Source organism: Panthera tigris, chromosome F3 (assembly GCF_018350195.1).
Source record: "Panthera tigris isolate Pti1 chromosome F3, P.tigris_Pti1_mat1.1, whole genome shotgun sequence".
Taxonomy (NCBI): Eukaryota; Metazoa; Chordata; class Mammalia; order Carnivora; family Felidae; genus Panthera; species Panthera tigris.
Genome location: NC_056678.1, coordinates 408,012 through 432,176, shown reverse-complemented (window position 1 = coordinate 432,176; position 24,165 = coordinate 408,012). Strand labels below are relative to the sequence as shown.

Sequence of the window (24,165 nt, the reverse complement as noted above, 5' to 3'; positions counted from 1 at the left end):
AACATAAGTCACTCTTGGTGCTGCTCTTCTGATGTTTGAGATGCTAAGTAGAATTAAAGACTCAGTTGGTCATTCAGCTGTGACCTGAGCTGGAAAATAGACCAGACCTGGAGTGTCCAATACTGTAGCCACCAACCGCCTGTGGAAATCGAGGCCCTGGAATTCAGCTCCTCTGAATTGAGCCGTGCTCTGAGTGTGACATGCACACTGATTCTGAGGACAGAATAAGAATGAAGAAGAAGAATGAAGAAGAATAAGAATGAAGAAGAAGAAGAATGAAGAAGAAGAAGAAACAACTTTCTTGTTGAGGTTTTAAAAACAATGTATTTTTGAAATCAAATACACGTTGAAGTGGTACCATTTTGCCCATTACAATGATTTGATTTTTGACTTGTTTCTTTTTACCATAGAGCTACTAGACAATCTGTAGTTGACATGGGTGGGTCCCATTCTATTTCTGCCTGCGATTGCCAGTCTAGGCTGAGAGATCCTCCCAACTCGCAGAACCACTCCAACCTGGCCGTGGCTCAGACCCACAGCAGCAGCTGAGAGGTTGAACCAATCAATGGGAGAAACTCAATTCAACATCTCGTACAACAGTCCAAGTCATGATCTGTTCAGGGAAAAGAAAGAATATGTCATCTCTCAAGCCTGGGTGCTGACAATCTACTCCCACCCACAGCTCCTAGAACAGAAAGCCCAGGCGTATACAGTGTCCCTAGGGGCACACACTGTGTTTGTGATGGAGGTGGCCTCCATAACACTTGCTGTATTCATAGAAGGATTCGTTCCCTGCACTTTGCCATCTCCCATGTGCCTTCTGTAGAACACTGACCAGCAAAAAGGAGGTTGCAGAAGCGTGGACTCCTCCTCTAGGAGATTCTTCTCTGGTTTCCAACCTCTTTCAAAGGGGGCTCAGTTCTGAAATGAGATTGATTCAGAAGGGGCTCCTTATGTTAAAGGGTCCTCTTGCCACCCTACCATACCAGGACTCACCTATTTCATCATCCGATTATGTTTTAATTTAATTCTGGGAGGACTGAGATGTCCTGATGACAGAAATGGTGCCACATGTGTTTTTATTCCACATGGAACCGAACTTTCAAAAGAAATAGCAGTTTCAGACATTTTGAATACGAGGATTGATAAAGGTGAAGAATTATCTGTGGTCAATAAATATCACGTTTTCCTTGTCTTGTGGACAAAACCAGACATGAATATTTAATTTCATTACTATTACTCTCTCTATACAATACTCCATAGTTATGTTGCTTACACAAATATGCTTCATCTGTCAAGCACATAATGTGTCATAAAATTCCCATTTCAATTTGACTCACTGTTTAAAATTAAAACCTTCTGGGTTACTACTTAATACACTTAGCTTCCATAGGATATGAATTCTCACTCACGTTAGCGCAACGATTTGAAACATGTGGGCCCAGAACCTAGTTTTGAGGAACCGTGGGGTACCAAGCTGAGGAGGGGAAGGAAACTGGCTGTGCGTGGTTCCACTCCTAGGAGATAAATTCTTCACTTTGATTTTATTGCCACCCAGTGACTAGAAAGTAGAAATCTCTTACTGCCATCACGTTTTCCTGCACAGTAAAATATAAGATTATCGGTGTATCAAAGCCCACGAAGCATATTTTAAACAGATTTGAGCTTCAAAATATGGGAAGGTCATAACAACAATTGGTAAATTACACGCATTTTAAATATCTTTATTAGTGATCTGTCGATGAAATTTGAGAAGTTTGTGTTGTGTCTCACTTATTTGGGTCTTTATTCTTCAACTGTAGGAAAGCGGAGGGATTGTAGTTCTTGAGTGACTTTGGCAGACACCCGAAGAAGGTTGGGTGAACCGAGTGGTAGTAAACACGGCTGGCCGCTAGGGGGAGCTATGTCAAAGACGATGGAAGCACTTCCCTGTTCCTGGCCTCATGCAGGCTGAAGGCATCCACTCTTACCTTCTGAAATGCCCACCGGAAGGCAAACACCCACCTGATCCTGCAGTTGCTCCGTTCAGTAAGCATTTCTGTCTCCTGATAACCAGGGGTAGCCTCACCCCCTGCTTCTTCACAGGACGATTCAAAACTGTAGCCGTTTCAATTCGTAGGTACGTGTTCAGCCTTCCCATTTCCCGGGGAACTTTGATCCATCCTTACTGTGTGGCCAAACTCCGCTACACCCAATGTCCCCTCAATTGTTCCTACCTGTAGAAACCTTTCCTTTTGTCCCAAGACAAATGATGTTTGTACTTTGCTCTCCCAGGACAACTTGCGGGGGTGGGGGGGGGCTTCTGATAGAGGGTGTGGTCTTAAATTTTCTTTAATGACACAAATTTAGAAGAGAGCTGGGCCTGTGGTCTTGATTTTGGATATCAAATACAAGGAGAAAAGTAGACAACAAATAGTGACTCTTGGATTGATCTATGACTTAATGCTTTGAAATCCATCAGACTTCCCATACATTGTCTCCTGACCTTGCTTCTCCCTACACTTTCCTGGTTATCTAGGAGTAATACAAACAACAGAACATAATGGAAGGGAGAAACCTTGATTGCACACTATGTAAAGAATAAAGCAAAGGAAACTTCCCTGAATTGTGGCACGACATCAAGAAGGGGAAATATTAAGATTATCTAAGAATTATTTCTAAGTTCCTACCTCAGGAGTCAAGCGCTTCTCAATTCTCGTGCTTCTTGTACATTTTCACACATGTCCAAACTTGAGCTGAACAAAGGAAAGCAAACATGAAACTCATACAATGCCAATATCGAGAAGTGGTGGTTGTTTTTGACTTTGAGAGACATTGTTCTAAATGGACTATAAATGCTCTGAGTTCACACCTTTGTCAGCCACCCACAGATTTAAACCTCATACACTTTACTAGGATTACCAAGGGATGGAAATGCTGTGAAATGGCTAATCAATAATAGTTTTGATGTGAATGTTAGTTTAGATAGAAGATGCAGGATAGGATTTAGTGTAACATTAGTAGTCTCATTTCTGTTACAGTCGGTAGCAGAAGTTTCAAAACAGAAACGTTGTCCAATTTCCTGTCATTTTGCACACACTCCAGTTTGCTTCACAAATCCTTGAAAACACATATTTGCAATCACAGAGAGAAATATCTGGGGAGAAATGATGGTGTCCCCGGAGTGAGCTTTTAGAGTACACTTCTCGAAGCAATGATTGTTACATTTCATTAAAACATTTTAGTTTTTAACAGGGCCCCTGGGTAGCTCAGTCAGTTAAGCATCCAACTTTGGCTCAGGTCATGATTTGTTGTTTTACACGTTCAAGCCCCACATCAGCTCTGTGCTGACAGCTCAGAGCCTGGAGCCTGCTTAGGATTCTGTGTTCTCCCTCTCTCTCTGCCCCTCCCCCACTCACACTCTGTCTGTCTGTGTCCCTCTCAAAAACAAGTAAACATTAAAAAAATTTTACGTTTGGGGCGCCTGGGTGGCTCAGTCAGTTGAGCATCCGACTTCGGCCCAGCTCATGATCCCGCGCTTTGTGAGTCTGAGCCGTGTGTCGGGCTCTGTGCTGACTGGCTCAGAGCCTGGAGCCTGCTTTGGATTTTGTGTCTCCCTCTCTCTCTCTGCCCCTCCCCTACTCTGTCTCTCTGCCTCCCAAAAATAAATAAACCTTAACTTTTTTTTTTTTAATTTTCCTTTCAAGTAATCTCTGCACCCATTTGGGGCTCAACCTCACGACTCCGAGATCAAGAGTCACACACTCCACACTTAATAGACCTGGCTTAAGACAAGGTTTCTTAAACTGGGCTCTGTTGACATTTTACGCAACGTAAGTCTTGTGAGGAGCTGCAGGATGCCTTGCAAAATGTTTAGCTGCATCCCTGGCCTCAGCCTGCCAAATGCCAGCCGTGCCTTCCCCACTGTTGACAACCTTAAACGGAGCCAGAATTTGCCAGATGTCCCCTGGGGGCCCAGTTTCTCCCTGATTGGGGACCACCAGAAGCCAATATCATGTGTCCCAGAGAACTGGGAAGGTACTCTCTCCAGGTACAATAATCTAGTATGTACCTGAATTAAGTAACAGTAATATTGGACTAATGGGGCATTGAGAGGGTGTGAATACAGTGAGTGAGAGAGAGAAACTCCAATGTAAGTCTGGAGGCCAGGATTCAAGGGGAGGTGAGGGGAGCGCTGAATTCTTTTAGGTAATTTAAATGATTCCTATACATTCATTAAATTAATTGGTTTCTCACATTTTAAAGAAGATGGCTAAGGAGATAGCAAGATGGAGAATTTAGATGATTAAACCATTACTGAGTGCCGACCATCCAATCCATGCCTGGCAACACGGATGTGGTTTTGTCACACACTGACTCTGGGTCTGGAGATTCCAGGCAGAGATGTGATTCTCAGTACTCAGTCTGACAAAGTGGATTATTTCATTATGTTCCTAAAGTATAGCCTAGGAGATCCTGAACAGTACCGTCCACTCTACTGCTGTGCTGTGAATGATCTCTATCTCCACTCTCCTCTACGGTAGCAACCAGCTCTGAGCGGCTCTCGAGCCCTTGAAATGTGGTCACGTTTCATGTGTCACAGTGGAAATCTTAACATTTTGGATGTATTGGATCAAAAATATATTACTCACATTAGCTTCACTGTTTTACTGTTTTTGATTTTCCTTTTTCCAGTGTGTTTACTGGCAAAGCCAAAACTATGTATGTGCTTTGCATAATTTTTATCAGAGAACAGTGACCTGGAAGGTGGAGAATTGGGCCCTGTTGGAATCCTGAAAGTCACCCTTGTCCTGGGTTCATGTCTAAGCCAGGTAGTACATGCAGACAGAACGGGGGATCCTGCTAAGTCTGGGTCCTCCTTGCATCTCAGCTCAAAGCCCTGGACATTTTTTTTCTTTTTTTGCAATGTAAATACATATCTTTATTACTTAATTTTATACCTTTATAAAATCTATATTAATTTAATACCTTTCCTATTGTTTTTCTGATTAAAACATACATACAACGGCAGAGTAGAAAATCTTAAGATTTAGAACGTATAAAATTAATAGAAGTCTGATTCTACCATTCAAAAAGAACACGATAACATTTCTGTTCACCTTTCCCATATTGACACAAGAAAATTTTCCCTTAGTTTTAGTTGAAATTTTTCTTTTTATTATATTTTCTTAATGTAAATATTATTTTAATGACTATTTTTCATTTTATGACTTTTTCTATATGTACCATCCCTGATTCTAAACTTCTAGACTAATTTGGTAGAGAAAAAACATGTAATTAATGTAGCTGTTAGTTTTTTATCAAAAACACAGGCATGTGTGTTTCAGTGAAGAGCTAAAGGTAAACTCCTTGTCCCACACCTTTGCTAAGAAAATAAATATGCCTTCTATGTAATTACTCTACATCAAATTGTGTTTATAATTAATGGGTCTATAACTTGACTAAATTACTTTAAGATATAATGATTACTTCTAATATTTCATCTGGGACAAAATTTAAACTTCGTTCTAGAGGTGTCCTGGGACTGAGGTTGGTAGAAATGGGTATGGATTGTGTTGCAAATAAAAAAATGGGACCTCTCTTTCTTCTCACAATATTCTCTTTTTCCCTCTTCACCCTGCAATTTTGACTAGTTATTATAATTGGTGTTGGAGGGGTCAGGTCATTTCCCTTCATGTAATTTATTTTCAAACCAGAGAATGACAATGTGTGAGACCAGGATTCAGCTTTTGAAACACAAGCACTTAATCTCCAATGGTGCCCCTGTCTCTGGAAAGACGCACCTGTCCACACAGCAGACGTTGGACGGTGTGCACCTGCATTCCCCATGAAAGCTCTGTTGCCATGGCGATGAAATGATGTAAGATGCCCGTTTTTCCAACTGCCAGTCTCTGAGCTGAGCAGTTCAAATCTGATAGCGAGTGAGTTCTCAGATCTGTACCTAGCATCTTCGAAGATGGGCAATCTGATTTGTTGCTGCCGTGGTATGTTCATAAAGATCTTCTTAACACTGTCTGCTGCTAACTGGACAGTTAGCTGTTGCTCAAAATATTTTTCCATGGTTTAAAATCTCCTCTATCTGGTCGTTCGGAGTGATGAATATGTTTTATAGTTTTGTTTTATCTCTTGATTTTCGGTTATTCTATCAAGATAGCTCTCTTGATATTTTTTCTCCATTGAGAAAAGTGGCCTATATCCTGCACCCCTTTCTTGTCACCACTAGGTATTCCTAGGAGAAAACATATGGCAATGTCTATTGTAATGTAGGATCTTTTAAAACTCCAAAAGTATGTATTCAAATTATTCATTACAGAAATGTAGAGTGAATCCAGAATGGTTGATATGGAAGGTATCCATCATTGTTTTTAACATGCTTTCCCTATAATCTTTATACCAAAAATGGGTACTGGGTTCAGTATTTGGGGAGATGTGTTCCTTCATTCACATAAAGAGTTGTCCAAGAGAGACCCTAACAATATGAGAGTTCCAACAATTTGTGGCCCCCAAACACACATTTACTTTTATCCTTTGGGTGTCATCCAGAATTACACTGTATACATTGGATCACTCTGGAGAACAATCATGAATATTTCTGGTCAAGGGCCACAGAGAGTGGGATCCAGGGGTCACCAACAGCTTTTTTTTTTCTTTTTTCTTTTCTTTTGTGTTCCTTTTTTTTTTTTTTTTTGATGCCTCTGATTCTGTCAAAACTAAATTATGTTGAGGTAAAATGATAGCTTTAGGCAAAGCAAAGCAGCTGTGTGTCATAGAACGATGGTCTGGGAACTCAGAGTCCCAGGTTTGAATCCACCTCTGGAACCTGCAAAATCGTAAGGTCTCATTTAAGATCTATCTCCTCTAATGAATCTTTCTGACCACTTGTCATACACCGCACACTTTGCATGCAATAATTCATTCAATGCCGTCACAAACATATGTGATGGTTTGTTACTCTTCCTACTTCTCAGGAGGAGAAACTGAGGCACAGAGATTCTTGTGTCCAGGAGCATGAACTCCTAAGAGTCAGGATGTGAACCCAGGCCTGTAGTCCCAATGCTCGTGCTTTAACTACTGAACTGCACTTCTACTTAGCCATGGGATCACTGGCTGTGCAAAGGAGTTCCAGCATCTGTGTGTATATCAGGAATCACCTGGACCAAGGAAAATCCCACATGCTGTCTATTATTATGAGGTAGTCTCTGTGGTCCCATAGCCCAGGGAAACTCTCAAGGCAGATTATTATAGAACTTGCCGTAGTCACTAATATGAAAAGGATCTAGAAATCTTACATGGTTCTGGTCAGTTCAAAGATTCTGCAAGTTTGGAGGCACAAGTTAGGAAAACCTGGTCAAATTCTGCCAGTGCTGAGCTACTCCTCAGCACTTGGCCTGAGTCCAGTAAGGACTGAAGAGATCCTTTAGAGGTGTTGGATGGCATGGTCAATACGAGTGAGTCCTAGTAATGCTGAAGTTCTGTGAGCCTACCCATGAGACAACGAAAATGAAGCCTCAAAGTACCAATTCACAATGAACCTTGTGCCATCACCCTCATTGCTGCTCCCTTGTACAGCTGAGTTAGAGAACTGGTCAGCGCCTGCTCAGTCAGTTTCATGGTGTGGTCATTCTTCAGGACACGGCACAAATCTGATAAGAATCGGGAACATAACGGGCTGGTGCTTTACTCAGCTGCTGGGGCATGCATCTCTTGCTCCCTGGGTGATGAGTTCAGGCCCCGTTGCATGTGGTGTGTGAAGACTCATTCAGGAAAAAAGATTCAGGGACATAATGTAGTATATTCGGTAACATTATCAGCATGAGCCCTAAAAACAGCTTGATTCCCAAGAACTACACACTGTAGGGACCGTGACCAATAAGAACTCAAACATTTGATTACTAGCCCGGTGTCCATCCTCCTCGTTTAGACACTCTCACCCATGCTCCAGTGGGGCCTTTGCTCCTTAATGAACTATCCCATTGCTTGCTAGTAAATGAAAGCCAATAGCTGACATGCTTAATGAATATATATCCGGGTAGCATCGCAAGGCAAGACGAGAAGAAAAATAGCACATAATTAATAATACTGTTTGGTTTTCAATGGTGGGCTTTCCTTATGCACAATTTGTGAATCATTGCTGAGCTTCATAACAAAGGATTTATGATTAACTAACACAGACTGCTGTGCCTAGATTTGAATCTAGTCTCTCAGTAAAGGGCTGGTTATAATCACCTGCAAAACAGTAAACAGCAGATGAAAGATCAATGCAGGTCCGGGTGATCCTTAGGGAGAGTCATGGCGGTGGAGGGGGAGGAGGCTTCTGCAGGCCGTGGGTATGGAGGGGTCCATCTAAAAGGAGATGGGACATGGGCCCCTGCCACTGCAGGGTCTCAAGAAGGATGAGGAGTCCGTAGAGATCAGATTTTGGGGAAGGAGGAGGAACTGGGAAGGGGCCCACTCAGAGCCAGTACAGCCCCTGCCCTTCACCAGCCAGGCCTTAGTCCTGGCTGCTCAGATGGTTCCACAGACCGATAGTCAGTGCCACGTTAAGTGTCCCAGCCTACATTCAATAAACCATCAAAGCACCAGCCCGATGGGCCAATTTCGCAGTTAATTCACAGTAGCTGCTCAGCCAGGCTTAGTCAACTGAAGGGAAGCTAATTCTGGGCAGAGCCGTCATGTGACAGTTGGTTTGGAATGTCGTGGCTTCAGAGTCAGCTTGGGAGCTGGGCAGACCACTGGCCACTGAAGGTGGCCAAGTGGCCATTGGGGAAGGCTCCTTGTGAGAGCCCTGGTAGTGTGGACGCCGGGTGAGGATGGCCACTGTTGGGCTTCGCCTGCTCCTTCAGAAGGGCTTCACTTGGTGGTAACTGCATTGGGCCTTGGGTCAGGGGTTGAAACCTAGAGGTGGGAGGCCGAGTTAGGATTTGCACTTTTCTCCTAGCTTAGGCACCTCCTCCAGGGCATCAACTGTCTTCCACAGAGACCTTGGGGAGGAAGATTTGATAAAGAGACTGGGGGAGCCCCTGGCTCAGGGGTTCAAGGCATGATCTCAGGTGCCCTGGGAAGGTCCCAGATTTTCAGGGATCTCTGTCCCCGGGCAACATCTACATTCCTATCCTGGACCTCCCACTCTTCAGAATAGTGAATCTTGCTGAGTCACTTAATCTCTCACAGAAAATATGGGTCACAGGCCCTGCCCTCTCTGCCCCACGGGGTTGATATGGGGATCCCAGGAGGCGGTAACAGGACTTCCCCATGAGCTGTAAAGCATCCTAGCCATGGACAGGATGGAAAGGAAGCTTCCATCCTCCTTTGTCCTGTAGCCATCCAAGTCCCCACTCTAGATTCAACCACTACCAAGTGTTTAGGTTAATGTTCCGGACTTTTAGTGACTGAACACTTACACACTGCTTCTGAACCATCGGTCATTTTTTTCTGAAGACTTTTCCTGCATTTAATCACTTTCAACTTCATACCATAAGACTAATAAGCAGCCCCTAAGAAAGCTTTCATTGTGCAGTACAGGGAACTTAGGCACAGCCCAACAGGCACCAACCCCATGCTCTCAATGACTCGATTGCTCTGATTTCTATCCTGTCTCACCCAGATAAAGGTATTTGCCCACACAGTGTCTGTTGGAGCTTTTCTTCTGTGTCTTTTGTGGTAAGGGTACTCAACCTACAAACTCACTCTTACTGATTTTCAAGCAGTTCATCACAGGCCCTATGCTGCAAGGTAGGTTTCCAGAACTGAGTTCTTTTGTATAAATGAAACTTGGTGCCCTGAACACCAACATTGCCTCCCTTTCCCCTCCCTCCAGCCCCTATTCTATTCTCTGTTCCTATGCATTTGACTATTTTAGGTTCCACATGTAAGTGTCATCCTGCAGTATTTGTCTTTCTGTGTCTGGCTTATTTCGCTTAACACCAAGTCCCCCAGGGCCATCCGTGTTGTCACAAATGACAGGATTTCCTTCCTTTTTAAGGCTGAATAGTCACCCATTGTATGGACACACCACATTGTCTTTGTGCATTTGATCATCAATGGACCTTCAGTTGTTTCGCTATATTAGCTTTTGTGAATGCAGAACAAGGGAGTGTAGGGATCATTCAGAAGACCAGATTTGAACACTTTTGGATGTGTTAGCCCAAAGTGGGATTGCTGGATCAAATGGTACTTCTGTTTTAAATGTCTTGAAGCACTTCCATATTGTTTTTTCATATTCACTGCATCAGTTTACATACTCTGTTGGGCAACTTTTAAAAGGTCATTGATTGATTGATGGATTGATTGATTGAGGGAGCAGGGTGGAATCCCAGTCATGGATTTGATCGCAGACACCTTGAGATCATGACCTGGGTCGAAATCAAGAGTGGGACACTTAACCAACTGATGAAATGATTAATATGGTCAGGAAGATCGGGCATTCCTGCTGGAATCAGTGTGCAAGTTACCCTGAACCCAGGTTCCTTGCAGGACAGAGGCTTGAGGGTGTGAAGAAAAGACAGATTTCCGAGGGGAATACCTGTGTCTATGTTGACAGTGTGAGAAGACAATGTATTCACTGTGCTGTGTGTGTGTGTGTGTGTGTTTGAGACAGGCAAAAAGTGAGCGACAGGGAAGCACACAAAGAGAATGAGACACACTCCTAAGAGAGAGAGAGACAGGTGAGAGAGAGAGGAGAGATGTGTTTCCCCAGGAGACACGTACCACTGACACTGCACATAACAAAGGTCTACACTCGCAAAAAACTCCTCATGCTGCACACTTCAAGAAATACAGTTGAGCATGGCTCAGCAGTAACATTCAGTCCATGCAGGTAACCAAGCCACTGTATGCTCTGGCCAAAGTTCATATGAGGAACACTCCCTGAGTTATTCTTGAGCAGCACCAACAATATACTGAGATATATTCTATGTCCTTCTAGGTGACCCTAAGGAGGAAACACTGCGGGCCAATCATGCAAGGAGGTACGAGGTTGTTGCTGAGGTGAGCTTGCCTGTCTTTCTCTGAGAAACGCAAGTGCTATGTTAGAGTGTTTCAAATCAACATCTGTGGTAAATATGACAATGTACATTTTCGATGATATTGTTACTTTCCCTGAAGGGGAGAGTGGTGAGTGGTTGCCTCTTGCCACCTGTCACCTAGGTCAGGGGGACATTCACCACTGGCAGTGCCAAACCTGGTAACAAACAGTGTCCTAGGATCTTTTCCGTCAGCAGCAATCTGTCCTGCTTGGGTGAAGAATTTCGTAGCAGGCACCCTCGGTGGTCTTGAGAGAAACATCCCCAGGAGAAACAACTTCTGACAGGCATCCTATTCATTTGCTTTTGTGGCCTTTGACTCAACCGCTGTGTCCCATCTTGTATGGTCAAGACGCAAAGAGAACTGAAGAGAGGTGCAAATAGGGTATATCATCATCTCCCCCTGATGGTGTTTTCTTTCCTAACATTCAGGTGGCCGTAGGAGCACAGGACAAAGGTATGTATCCTGGAAACTGTTTCTTGCTGAGAAAAATGTGTCGATGGTGATGCAGGTGGGGCATTGTTATTGTCTTTATTCTGGAGAGCTACCCTAATTCCAGAGGCCTGGGAGGACTGGTGCTAGTGAGTGGGGGAAGGACCTACGTCCTTCAATCTTCAAGTGGATCCAGCCCCAAACCTTTCAGTTGCCCCACCTGAAGCTGAGCGGGGCAGAGACTAGCTGTCCTGGCCACACTTTTCCTAACAGATTTGTGAACAAAAGAAATCTAACCTTTGGGGAGTTTGTTAAGAAAAAAACAAAGATGATAAATTGCAAAGTGGATGTAAAAAAAGAGATGACACCTAAACTTGTATAGGAGAAATTGGTCTCCATTAAAGTAGGATGTAATAAATGTTAAGATTAATTTATTAACAACCAATGGTGCTAATGAGAAGAAGCAGATAACTAGAAGCAAGATCTAAGAAGTTTTTCTCTCAGTTTTTCCCCAGTTAGGATCATATTAGCTGCTCATTTTCCATATATGGCCTTTATTATATTGAGGTATGGTTCCTCTAAGCCTACTTTGTTGAGGTTTGTATCATGAATGGATGTTATAGTTTGTCAAATTCTTTCTCTGCATCTATTGCAATGATATGATTTTATGCTTTTTTGAAAATTATGTGGTATGAGGTATCACATTCATTGACTTGCAAATATTGAACCACCCCTGCAAACCAGGGATAAATCCCATTTGGTTATAGTGAATGATTTTTTTTAATGTTTATTTTTGAGAAAGAGCACAAGAGGGGAGGGACAGAGAGGGAAACACAGAATCTGAAATAGGCTCCAGGGTCCAAGCTGTCAACAGAGCCTGACACTGGGATCAAACCGACGGACCATGAGATCGTAACCTGAGCTGAAGGTGGATGCTTACCTGACTAAGCCACCCAGCTGCCCCTGCCCCCGGTGAATGATTTTTTAATGTATTGTTGGATTCAGTTTGCTTATTTTGTTGAAGATTTTTGCATGTTCATCAGAGATGCTGGCCTGTAATTCTCTTTGTGGTGTCTTTATCTGGTTTTGGTATCAGGGTAAAGCTGGCATAGAATGAATTGGGAAGTTTCCCTTCACGTTTTTCTGGAACAAGTTGAAAAGGACAGGATAAACTTTCTTTTTCCTTTTTTTTTTTTTTTTTGGATTAGCTCTTCTTTACATGTTAAAATTTACGTCTGAAGTCATCTGGTCCTAGACTTGTGTTTGTTGAGAGTTTTTTGATTCCTGATTCAGTTTCCTGGCTGGTTATTGATTTTTTTCAAATTTTCTATTTCTTCTTGTTTTAGTTTGGTAAGTTATATATTTCTAGGAATTTATTCATTTCTTCTAAGTTGTCCAACTTGCTGGCTTACATTTTTTCACAATATTCTCTCATAAATGTTTGTATTTCTGTGGTGTTGGTTCTTATTTCTATTCATATTTGTGGTTTTATTTATTTTGGTATTTTCTATTTTCTTGATTACTCTGGCTAACACCTTATCAGTTTTATTAATTTTTGCAAAGAACCAGCTCTAGGTTTCATTGATCTGTTCTAGTTTTATCTTTTTGTTTGTCTATCATTCATTTCTGCTTTAATCTCTTTTTTTAATTTCATGTTGAGAGAGACCACACATGAGTGGGGGATGGGCAGAAAGAGAGAGAGAGAGAGAGAGGGAGGGAGGGAGAGAGAGAATCCCAGACAGGTTCCATGCCGCCAGCAGAGAGCCTAACACGGGGCTCGATCTCACAACTGTGAGATCATGACCTGAGCCAAAATTGAGAGTCAGACACTTAACCAGTTAGGCCACCCAAGGGCCCCCTGCTCTGATCATTACTTGCTTTCTTCTGTTGGCTTCAGGCTTCATTTGTTGTTCTTTTTCTAGCTCCTTTAGGTGTAAGGTTAGGTTTTTTGAAATTTTTCTTGCTTCTTGAAGTAGGCGTATATTACTATGTACTTCCCTCTTAGGACCACGTTTGAGCATCTCAAAGGTTTCAGAGCAGTGTTTTTTCATTTCCATTTATATACACATATTTTTTTAAATTTCTTCTTGTATTTCCTGCTTAACCCATTCCAGTGTACTAGCACGTTATCTAACCTGCATGTATTGTTTTTAATAATTAAGGCCTGTTTTTATGATCCATTCTTGAGAATATTCCATGTACACTTGAAAACAACGTGTATTCTGTTTTAGGGATGGAACGTTCTGAAAAAATCTCTTAAGTCCAATCTGGTCTGCTCTGTCATTCAAAGCCATTGTTTCTTTTTTTTTTTTTTTAATATATGAAATTTATTGTCAAATTGGTTTCCATACGACACCCAGTGCTCATCCCAACAGGTGCCCTCCTCAATACCTATCACCCACCCTCCACTCCCTCCCACCCCCCATCAGCCCTCAGTTTGTTCTCAGTTTTTAAGAGTGTCTTATGCTTTGGCTCTCTCCCACTCTAACCTCTTTTTATTTCCTTCCCCTCCCCCATGGGTTCCCGTTATGTTTCTCAGGATCCACATAAGAGTGAACACATATGGTATCTGTCTTTCTCTGTATGGCTCAAAGCCACTGTTTCTTTGGTGATTTTCTGTTAAGATGTATTTTTTGGTGATTTTTTTAAGATCTATTGATGTAAATGGGGTGTTAAAGTACCCTATTACTGTCTTATTATCAATTAGTTCCTTTATGTTGGTTTTTTGTTTTATGTACTTGAGTGTTCTCATGGTGGGTGCATATTTACAGTTGTTAGATCTTCCTATTGGATTGTACCCTTTATTATGATATAGTAGCATTCTTTGGTTCTTGCTACAGTCTTTGTTTTGGGTTTTTTATTTATTCTGAGAGAGACAGAGTTGGGGAGGGACATAGGGGGAGAGAAAATTTCAAGCAGCCTCCATGCTGTCAGCCTGGAGCCCAACATGGGGCTCAAAGCCACCAGCCATAAGATCATGACCTGAGCCAAGACCTAGTCGGGTCGCTCAAATGACTGAGGCACCCAGGTGTCCCACAGTCTTTGTTTTAAGGACTCTTGTCTAACAAAAGTATCGATATTTTTTCTTTTAACGTGATAAATTTTTCTCCATCCCCTCGCTTTCATTTTTTTAAACAGAATTTATTGTCAACTTGGCTAAAATAAAGTGTGTACAGTGTGCTCTTGGTTTTGGGGGTAGATTCCCGTGGTTCATCACTTATAGACAACACCCAGGGCTCATCCCAACAAGTGCCCTCCTCAATGCCCACCACCCACTTTCCCTTCTCACCCACTGCCCCCGATCAACCCTCTGTTTTCTGCATTCGAGTCTCCTATGGTATGCCCCTCTCCTTCTCTGTTTGTAACTATTTTTCCCCTTCCCTTCCCCCACGGTCTTCTGTTAAGTTTCTCAAGATCCACATAAGAGCAAAAACATATGATATCTGTCTTTCTGTGACTTATTTCATGTAGCCTAATACCTTCCAGTTCCAACCACATTGCAAGAGATAGCACGATTTCACTCTTTCTCCTTGCCAGGTAGTATTCCAGTGTATATATAAACCACATCTCTTTCTCCATTCATCCGTTGATGGGCATTTAGGCTCTTTCCACAATTTGGCTATTGTTGAAAGCACTGCTAGAGACATTGGAGTACATGTGCCCCTATGAATCAGCACTCCTGTATCCTTTGCATAAATTCCCAGTAGTGCTATTGAGGGGTTGTAAGGTAGTTCGATTTTCAATTGTTTTCAGGAACCTACGCACTGTTTTCCAGAGTGGCTGCACCAGTTTGCATTACCACCAACAGTGCAAGCATCCCCTCACTTTCAATGTGCAGGTGCCTTTATGTCTAAAATGAGGTTTTTATAGGCAGCATACAGATGGGTCTTGTTTTAATCCATCCTGTCACCCTAGGTCTTTTGGTTGGAGTGTTTATTCCATTTATATCCAAAGTAATTATTGACAGGTATGTATTTATTGTCATTTTACTACTTGTTTTGTGGTTGTTTCTGGAGATTTTCTCAAATCCTTTATTGTTTTTCTCCCTTTGATGTCTTTCTAATTTGCTTTAATGATATATTTGGATTTCTTTCTCTTTATTCTTTGCATGGTTATTAGTGGGTTTTGGTATATGATAAGCATTAATTTGTATATCACCTCTTCTGCGTGTAGCAGTCTATATTAAGTTGATGGTCACTTAAGTTAGAGCTCATTTTTTTTCTCCTCCCCATGTTTTGATAAGCTATTATATTGTATATCCTTTTTGGGGGCATTCCTTGACGATTTTTTTTTACAGAAATATACTTTTTTACTGGTTTTACATTTCCTGCCTTTATACTGTCACTTTTGATCTCTCCTTTCCACTCAGAGCCCCTGATAATATTTCTTACAGGCTGATTTAGTGGTCACAAACTCCTTCCATTTTTGTTTGTCTGAGAAATTCTTTATCTCTCCTTCTATTATGAATGATAGCCTTACTGGATAGAGTATATTTGGCTGCAGATTTTTCTCATGCAGCACTTTGAATATATCATGCCATTTCCTTCTGCCTTGCAAAGTTTCTGTTGAAAAATCTCCTGCTAGCCTTGTGGGTTTTCCCTTGGAAGTGAATGACTTGTTTTGCTGCTTTTAAGATTTGTAGCAGTGGGGCGCCTGTGTGGCTCAGTCGGTTAAGCATGACTTGATCTTAGCTCAAGTCGTGACCTCGAAGTTCGTGGGTTTAAGCCCTCCAGTGGGCTCTGGACTGACAGCACAGAGAGTGCTTGGGATTCTCTCTCTCTCTCTCTCTCTCTCTGCCCCTCCCCTGCTTGTGTCTGCGTTCTGTCACAGAAATAAAAAAAAAAAAGCAAAACCAAAAAACAAAACACTAAAAAAAAAGAAGATGTTAGCAGTATATTTTGCAAATTTAATTACAACATGTCTTGGGTGTTGACTTTGATGGAAGTTCTCTGTGCCTCCTGGATCTGGATGTCCGTTTTCTTCTCCACATTAGGGAATTTTTCAGCTGTGTCTTCTAATCAATTATCTGTCCCCTTCTCCCTGTCTTTTTCTTCTGGGACTCCTATCATATGAATGTTTTTACATTTGACGGAGTCACTGAGTGCCTTAAGTCTATTCTTGCATTGGATAATTCTTCTTTGTCTTCTTCAGTTTCACTGCTTTCCATTAATTTGTCTTCTAGGTCATTAATTTGTTCCTCTGCTTCTTCCAGCTTGCTGTTCATTTTTACTGCACTCTTCATCTCTGATTCTTGAACTCTGTTATGTCTATGGTAAGGGTCCCTCTGATGTCTTCCATTCTTTTCTCAAGTCCAGTGAATATCCTTATGATCATGGTTTTAAATTCTCTATTAGGCGTGTTATTTACATCTGTCCCATTTAGGTCTCTGGCCATGGCCTTATCCTGTCCTTTCATTTGGGATAAATGCCTCTGTCTTTTCATTTTGTCTAAGTATCTGCCAGCTTCTGTGTGTGAGAGAAGCCAGTTATGTCACCTGCTCCTGAAAGTAATGGAATTAGGAAAAAGACGTCATGTAATGCCCAGGGTCTAGCACTTCAGGGAGTGTCACCAGTGTGTGCTGCATGTGTTCTGCTGTTGTGTTCTGGCTATGCTATCCTTCAGGCCAGTCGTCTGCAGAGGCTCTCCTTGCCTGGGCTGGTGAGTGTTTGGTCCCTGGCCTGAATATAGCGAGTTTTAACTAGGTGTGTTCTGGTCTGCTTAGGAAATGAGACCTGTCACCACCTCTACTGGAACTGAGGCCAAGGGAAACTCTCTGGTTGGGAGATGTGGTGTGGGCAGGCATTTGTCCTGGTCTCCTGGGGGAGGGGTCTGCTGTGCTGGAACTCAAGCAAGAGTGATTGAGAAAGGTAGTTCCACCAGAGTGCAAGGGGGTGGCGTTTGGTGTAAGCAAGTTAGGTAACCAGAGTTAGCAATGCACTGCTTCCTGCAGGCGGCTTTATGTTTGTGGTGAGGGGCAGGAGAAGGAGATGGTGCCAGCCAGCGGCTTTGTTCCTACAGACAGGTCTCTCTGAACTTTGCCTCTGAGGGTCGTGCTCTGAGAAGAGCAAATAATCTACCCACTGTGTGCCCCAGGCACTCTTCAGACCACTGTATCCATGCTGTATGCTCCCACGTTGTTTGCCTGCCCTCTGTCCAAGAACAGTGCAGTACCTCAGGACTCTAACCCATCTAAACCGGGTGCCCTTTAAAACTCCAGACTTTAAGCACTACTGGTTGCAAGAACTCACGAAATACAGCCCGTCTTGTTTTCCAAGCCAGTGGGTATGGGGATATGTTCTCTTTGTGCATTCCCCTGTGTGTTCCTCTCTCTCATCCTTACCCACAACCTCGACTCCCTCCCCTCTGCAGCAGCCAGGGTATGTTTCTCTTCTAGGCGACACTTCTGCATCAAGGACCTTCTTTGATGTGGCCTCTTTTCTCCCTTTTGTTGTGGAGTTTGTTCTGTCAGTCTTCAGGTAAATTTCTGGGGTATTTAGGGTGAGCTGACTGTTATCTAGTTGTATTCGTGGGATGAGGCAAGCCTAGAGTCCTCCTACTCCTCTGCCATCTTCCTGTCTCTAAGATCTTTTGCTAAGATTCCCTTCAATTTCAACAATTCTTACAAGTAGGCAGGAATGCCTCTTTAGAATTTCCCCTCAAGTTAAGGTAGAAGCACAGACATACGATTTGAAGCACAATAGTTGAAAAACTAGAAAGAGTCAATTTGATAACCAAAATTGGGCCTTTGATCTGATTTCAATTAAAGGAAATAGGCAGCTTTGAGTATTTTTTAATCCATTGAATACTCAATCTTCATTCTCCTTTCCTCAGTGAGGAAATAAAGAGACTGTTATGGAATCATTTTTCATCTTTTCAGTAGCAAAACAAATGTACTGTCCTTTAGCACTACTTAAATCAACTGCACATTCTCCTTTACCTTACTCCAACCTTGTTTGTGTGGGGAGGTAAGACCATTTCATCTTTGTGTTGTCCCACAATCCTTCTCCATATCATACAAGTTGGCTTCAAAAATTTTTTTGTCATTCAAATTACCAATCTACTATTTGTTTCTGATAAATCAACTTAATACTACCTCACTTTGTACAGCTGTATTATTTGAATGATGTAATGTTTATTCCATTAATTATATGCCGAGCTATAACGTCTAGCTATGCATATCTTTCTATTTAAGTGAAAGAAGGGGATACAGGCTACTGTGTTTTCCAAGAATGTAGGATCTGTGCCAAGAACGGGATTAACACCAGTGTTACACACAAGAACCAGGTCAGAAGAGGATCTCATTGTGAACTGCAAGATGATGGATTAGCAAGATTGCTTAACAGGAAAGAGGAATAGCCCAGAGTTAATCTTTTCCTTCCTAGATGGTGAAAACTATGGATGAGTCTATGCATTATAATGAGATAATAAAATATAATGAAGTAAACGGTAGACTGAGTCAAGACATCCTATGGCCAAGATTTGATGGAAATGAAAGTGGGCAGCACTGACTGAGACACTAAAAGTTTGCACAGGTGGGGAACCTGGGTGGCTCAGTCAGTTGAGCCTCAACCTCTCAGGTCATGATCCCAGGGTCATGGGATCAAGACCCCTGTCAGCCTCCACACTAAGTGTGAAGCCTGCTAAAAATTCTCTCTCCTCTCTCTCTCTCTCTCTCCCTCTCCCTCTCTCTCTCTCTCTCTCTCCCCACACACCCCCTTGTCCTGCTTGTGCATGCTCTAAAAAGATATATAAGTAAGTAAGTAAATAAGTAAATAAATAAATAAAAAGTCTGAACACACTAAAGAAAGAGCATATTATCTTTTTGAGCCTGACTTCACATTGAGTCATGGGGTCAGCAAGGCATAGGCTGGCGAAAGGGTCCTTCAAGAAGCAAAAATCTCTATAGGAGCAAAGTTAAGTTCTACTACATTGACTTTTTATTATTACACAAGTGACTGGTAATTTGCAAGATAACTAGGAATAAGTTTTCATAAAATTTGATATGGTACTGGCATAAGGACAGACATATAGATCAATGTATTAACATTGAGAATATAACAATAAACTCTCACATTATAGTGAACTGATTTTCCACAAGGGTGGCAGACAATTAAATGGAATAAGAATAGTCTTTGTAGCAAACGGTACTGGGACAGATGGATATCCACATGCAAAGTAATAAAATCAGACCTCTACCCCATAGCATATATACAAAATTAACTTAAAATCTAAGAGCTAAAATGATAAAACTCTTAGAAAAAAGCTTACGTGTATATGTTTGTGACTGGATTTGGCAATGATTTCTTGGACATGACACCAAAAGACAAAAGCAGATTAAGTTTACTTCATCAAAATTAAAAACTACTATGCTTCAAATATCACCATCAAGAAAGTGAATAGGCAAGTGACTAAATAGGAGAAAATACCTGAAAATCCCATATCTGCTAAGGGATTTGTATGTAGGATATTTAAATAACTCTTCCAATAATGAAAAGACAATCCAATATAAAAACGGGCAAAAGAATGGATTAGTTCTTTAAAGACGATACAGAAATGGATAATAATCACGTTCAAAGGGAGATGTTCGGGGTGCTGGGTGGTTCAGTCAGTTAAGCTTCTGACTTGGGCTCAGGTCACAATCTCACGGTTTGTGGGTTCGAACCCTGCATCAGGCTCTGTGCTGACAGCTGGGAGCCTGGAGCCTGTTTCAGATTCTGTGTCTCCCTCTCTCTCTGCCCCTCCCCTGCTCACACTGTCTCTCTCAAAAATAAAAGAGACATGTTCAACATCATTAGTTCTAAGAAAATGCAAACCAAAAACCACAAGATGCCATTTCATACCCACTAGAATTGCTATCATAAAAGCAACAGATAATGACAAACATTGGCAAGAATCAGGAAAATGGGAACTCTCAAAAACTGCTGATGAAAATGTAATGTTGCTGCCACTTTGCAAACAGTCTGGCAGTTCCTCAAAAGGTTAAACTAGAAAAACAATTGTTCTAAACTTATTTGAGAGAGAGTGCACAAGTGGGGTAGAGGGACAGAGGAGAGGGAGGGAGAGAATCCCAAGCAGGCTCCATGCTCAGAGCAGAGCCCAATGTAGGGCTTGATTCCACAACCCTGAGATCATGACCTGAGCTGAAATCAAGAGCCGGCCACGCACCCGGCTGAGCCACCCAGGTGCCTGCCCCTCCTCAAAAGGTTGAAAAAACAAAACAAAAACAAACAAAAAAGGTTTATTTAGCAGAGTTACCATATGAAGCAGCAACTGTATTTATAGGTATATACCCAAGAGAAATCAAAACATGTTCACATAAAAAGTTGTTCATTACACAAAAAATAACCTCACAATGGATGAAAGACCTCAATGGAAGACAGGAAGCTATCAAAATCTCAAGGAGAAAGCAGGCAAAACCCTCTTTGATCTTGCCTGCAGCAGCATCTTATTCAAAACGTCTCTGGAGGCAAGGGAAACAAAGGCAAAAATGAACTAGGGGGACCTCATTAAAATAAAAAGCTTGTGCACAGCGAAGGAAACAATCAACAAAACTAAAAGGAAACCGACAGAACGGGAGAAGGTATTTATTTGCAAATGACATATCAGATAAAGGGTTAGTATCCAAAATCTACAAAGAACTTCTCAAACTGAACACCCAGAACACAAGTAATCCAGTGAAGTAATGGGCAAAAGACATGAATACACACTGCTCCAAAGAAGACATCCAGATGGCCATACAAATCAAAACCACACTGAGATACCACCTTGCGCCTGTCAGAAAAGCTTACATTAACAACTCAGGCAACAACAGATGTTGGTGAGGATGCAGAGAAGAGGATCTCTTTTCCACTGATGGTGGCAATGCAAGCTGGTGCAGCCACTCTGGAAAAAAGTATGGAGTTTCCTCAAAAAACTAAAAATAGACCTACCCTACGACCCAGCAATTGCACTACTAGGCATTTATGCAAGGGATACAGGTGTGCTGTTTCGAAGGGACACATGCACCGCCATGTTTATAGCAACACTCTCAACAATAGCCACAGTATGCAAAGAGCCCAACTGTCCACCGATGGATGCATGGATAAAGAAGATGTGGTATGGGGTGCCTGGGTGGCTCAGTCGGTTAAGCAGCCGACTTTGGCTCAAGTCATGATCTTGCAGTCTGTGAGTTCGAGCCCCACATCGGGCTGTGTGCTGACAGCTCAGAGCCTGGACCTGTTTCAGATTCTGTGTCTCCCTCTCTCTGACCCTCCCCTGTTCACGCTCTGTCTCTTCCTGTCTCAAAAATGAGTAAAAAGTTAAAAAAAATAAAAAAAAATAGATGTGAGATATATATATATGTGTATATATATATATATATACATTCATTCCATGGAGTATTACTCGGCAATCAAAAAGAATGAAATCTTGCCATTTGCAACTACGTGGATGGAACTGGAGCATATTATGCTAAGTGAAATTAGTCGGAGAAAGACAAAAATCATATGGCTTCCCTCGTATGAGGACTTTAAGAGACAAAACAGATGAACAAAAGGGAAGGGAAACAAAAATCATATAAAAACAGGGAGGAGGACAAACACAGGAGACTCATAAATATGGAGAACAAACTGAGGGTTGCTGGAGGGGTTGTGGGAGGGGGGATGTGCTAAATGGGTAAGGGCATTAAGGAATCTACTCCTGAAATCATTGCTTCACTAAATGCTAACTAATTTGGATGCAAATTTAAAAAAATAAAAACTAAAGATACAACAAAAAGAATAACGTCCCGCACACCACCAAAAAATTTCTCAACCCAGGAAGCCTCTGGTTTGGGGATTCAGGAGATAAGGACCTTCTAGAGAAGTCAGAGCTATGGACTGAGTTGGCTGAAAGCTAAGCTTTTCACAGGGAAGACCTTAAAGTGGCAGCTAATTTCATGCCATAACCTTAATTCTTTTCTATAGGGATCTACAGAAAATCCCTCGTTATTCTTTAATAAGCTTCATCAGTTTTAGATATTCTTACAAATTTTAGTTTTTGAGACCTTAATGATTCTTTAGGACATAGTAGCAGGACAACGCCTAGCACTCTCCTTCATAGAAGACTGATCAACAGAGTGTCATGTTACTCGCATGAAAAGTTCCCTAATACAATGTGACTCATTTATAAGAGGTCTAGAAAAGAAAATAACTTTCAATGTCTCTTCGGCCACAAAAAGGACCAGTCAACAGAATGTTCTAGTTCCCCTGACGGGTATAGCTGTCCAATGAAACTTGCATGTATATTATATAGCTTTTGTGACTGACAGAAACGAGTTGGTCAGTGTATCTACCTCATTGCTCCCACTTAGGATTTATAATGTGAATCCTACAAAGGAGGGTGAGAGTGGGATGACATTAACTGTTCCGCTTGAAAAACAGATGGGGTTTCACTAACTATCAGTAAGTTAGAATCCTGAATGGCACATTAGTCTCTTCTGAGATTGAATTGTGAAATCTCTGAAAGGCTGATGAACTCAAGGGAGTGGAAAAAGAAAATGAGTTTCTGAACTTGCAAAGGTAGGAGCACTATGTTACTAGATAAGGCCCTGACAGAGCAGACATTTCTGCTATTTTACTGGCATTTCTTTTCCTTTACAAATCCAACAAAAAGTCCATTCCTTTGAAAAGGACGTTTGCATAAGGACCTGCTAGTCATTCTTGATGAAGACAATAAATTGCAAACTTGTAATTACAAATTACAACTAATCACCATTAACATAACCCGTTCTCAAACTCTCACTGAAGGGTTGAGACTACAAGAGAAAGTCAAAATTCAAGATGAAATGATCACTCAAAGTGTGCGGAAGTTTGAAACACGCTGAAAAATATTAGCAGGGACTCACACATCTGTATGCCAACGTTCACAGCAGAATTATATACAATAGCCAAAAGGAGGACTAAACCAAATGCTCACTGCGGTATATATAAATTGTTGCTTTTCTTAGATTCTCACAATATTTTTATTTAAATCTCACTACAAACATCAATGCTTTATGAATTCAGTCGACTTCATCTATATAGAAGAATTACATCACTAGTAGCAAGCAGGAACAATATCAACCAAATATTTTGATCAGGGAGATTTTCCATATGATCAGTGAAATAAGGATTCCTTTCAGTAGGACAGGCATTAAGAGATCGACTTACCATACTTGCCTTTAGCAAGTTGCTCTGAAGATCTTGAATTTGGGCTGCTTGATGTTTGATGGTTTCTTCTTGCCTGGCATTTTTAACCTTTAGCCTAAAATGCAGATCTTAAGATAATTATTCTCACACATAGTTTTAAAACAGTACCGTGTAATTTCTGAACAAATGAGGGTATTACAGAAATTCTTAAAATTGTATCAAGAGGAAGATTTGGGAATTGTACCAATTTTCTCGTTGTGTTTTGTGGTAATGGTGCAAAATTGAGAGATAAGATGCCAAAGTTTTGCATTTCAAAATAGCTCAAAGCTGGAACTTGTATCCAGCTTAACAATGATATACTGGCATAACTAATACATTTCTCATAGTACACTGCTTATCTGCTTTACAAATAATCAAGCTATTTTCTGTTAGGTTTAAATTCTACTTTAGCATATGATCTTTCATCTTCTCAGCGTATCTTACGGCCTCTGCATGTCGTTCCTGTGCTTCTTGCAACTAAAATAAAGAAAAAAAATAATTTTAAATACCGACAATCTAGTAGAAC

General features: G+C 41.5%; 1 protein-coding gene and 2 long non-coding RNA genes across 7 annotated transcripts in view; 1 reads left to right on the top strand and 2 right to left on the bottom strand.

Moving 5' to 3' along the window:
• Positions 1 to 290: 290 nt before the first annotated feature.
• Positions 291 to 6,916, bottom strand: LOC122235900. Of its 2 annotated transcripts, XR_006214018.1 has the most exons (5): positions 5,784 to 6,916; positions 2,670 to 2,735; positions 997 to 1,099; positions 836 to 921; positions 291 to 613 (listed from the first exon to the last, which is right to left on the bottom strand). It is a non-coding gene; the product is annotated as an uncharacterized LOC122235900 (long non-coding RNA). The 2 variants fall into 2 exon arrangements; XR_006214017.1 differs by lacking the exon at positions 997 to 1,099 and having other exon boundaries at positions 293 to 613.
• LOC122235901 lies at positions 5,899 to 11,475 on the top strand. Its single transcript, XR_006214019.1, has 3 exons — positions 5,899 to 5,984; positions 10,925 to 10,986; positions 11,454 to 11,475. It is a non-coding gene; the product is annotated as an uncharacterized LOC122235901 (long non-coding RNA).
• LOC122235896 (ankyrin repeat domain-containing protein 26-like) overlaps positions 11,123 to 24,165 on the bottom strand; it is a 26,590-nt gene continuing 13,547 nt past the window's right edge. Inside the window, exons 5-7 of one of the 4 annotated variants that reach the window (XM_042976436.1) lie at positions 24,046 to 24,116; positions 23,622 to 23,715; positions 11,123 to 11,385 (exon numbers count right to left, since the gene is read on the bottom strand). In XM_042976436.1, the coding sequence (XP_042832370.1) occupies positions 11,314 to 11,385; positions 23,622 to 23,715; positions 24,046 to 24,116 (237 nt within the window). In that variant the 3' untranslated portion in view covers positions 11,123 to 11,313. Of the gene's footprint in view, positions 11,386 to 23,462; positions 23,729 to 24,045; positions 24,117 to 24,165 lie in introns of those variants that run through there. The other 3 variants (XM_042976435.1, XM_042976438.1, XM_042976437.1) reach the window with 3 other exon arrangements.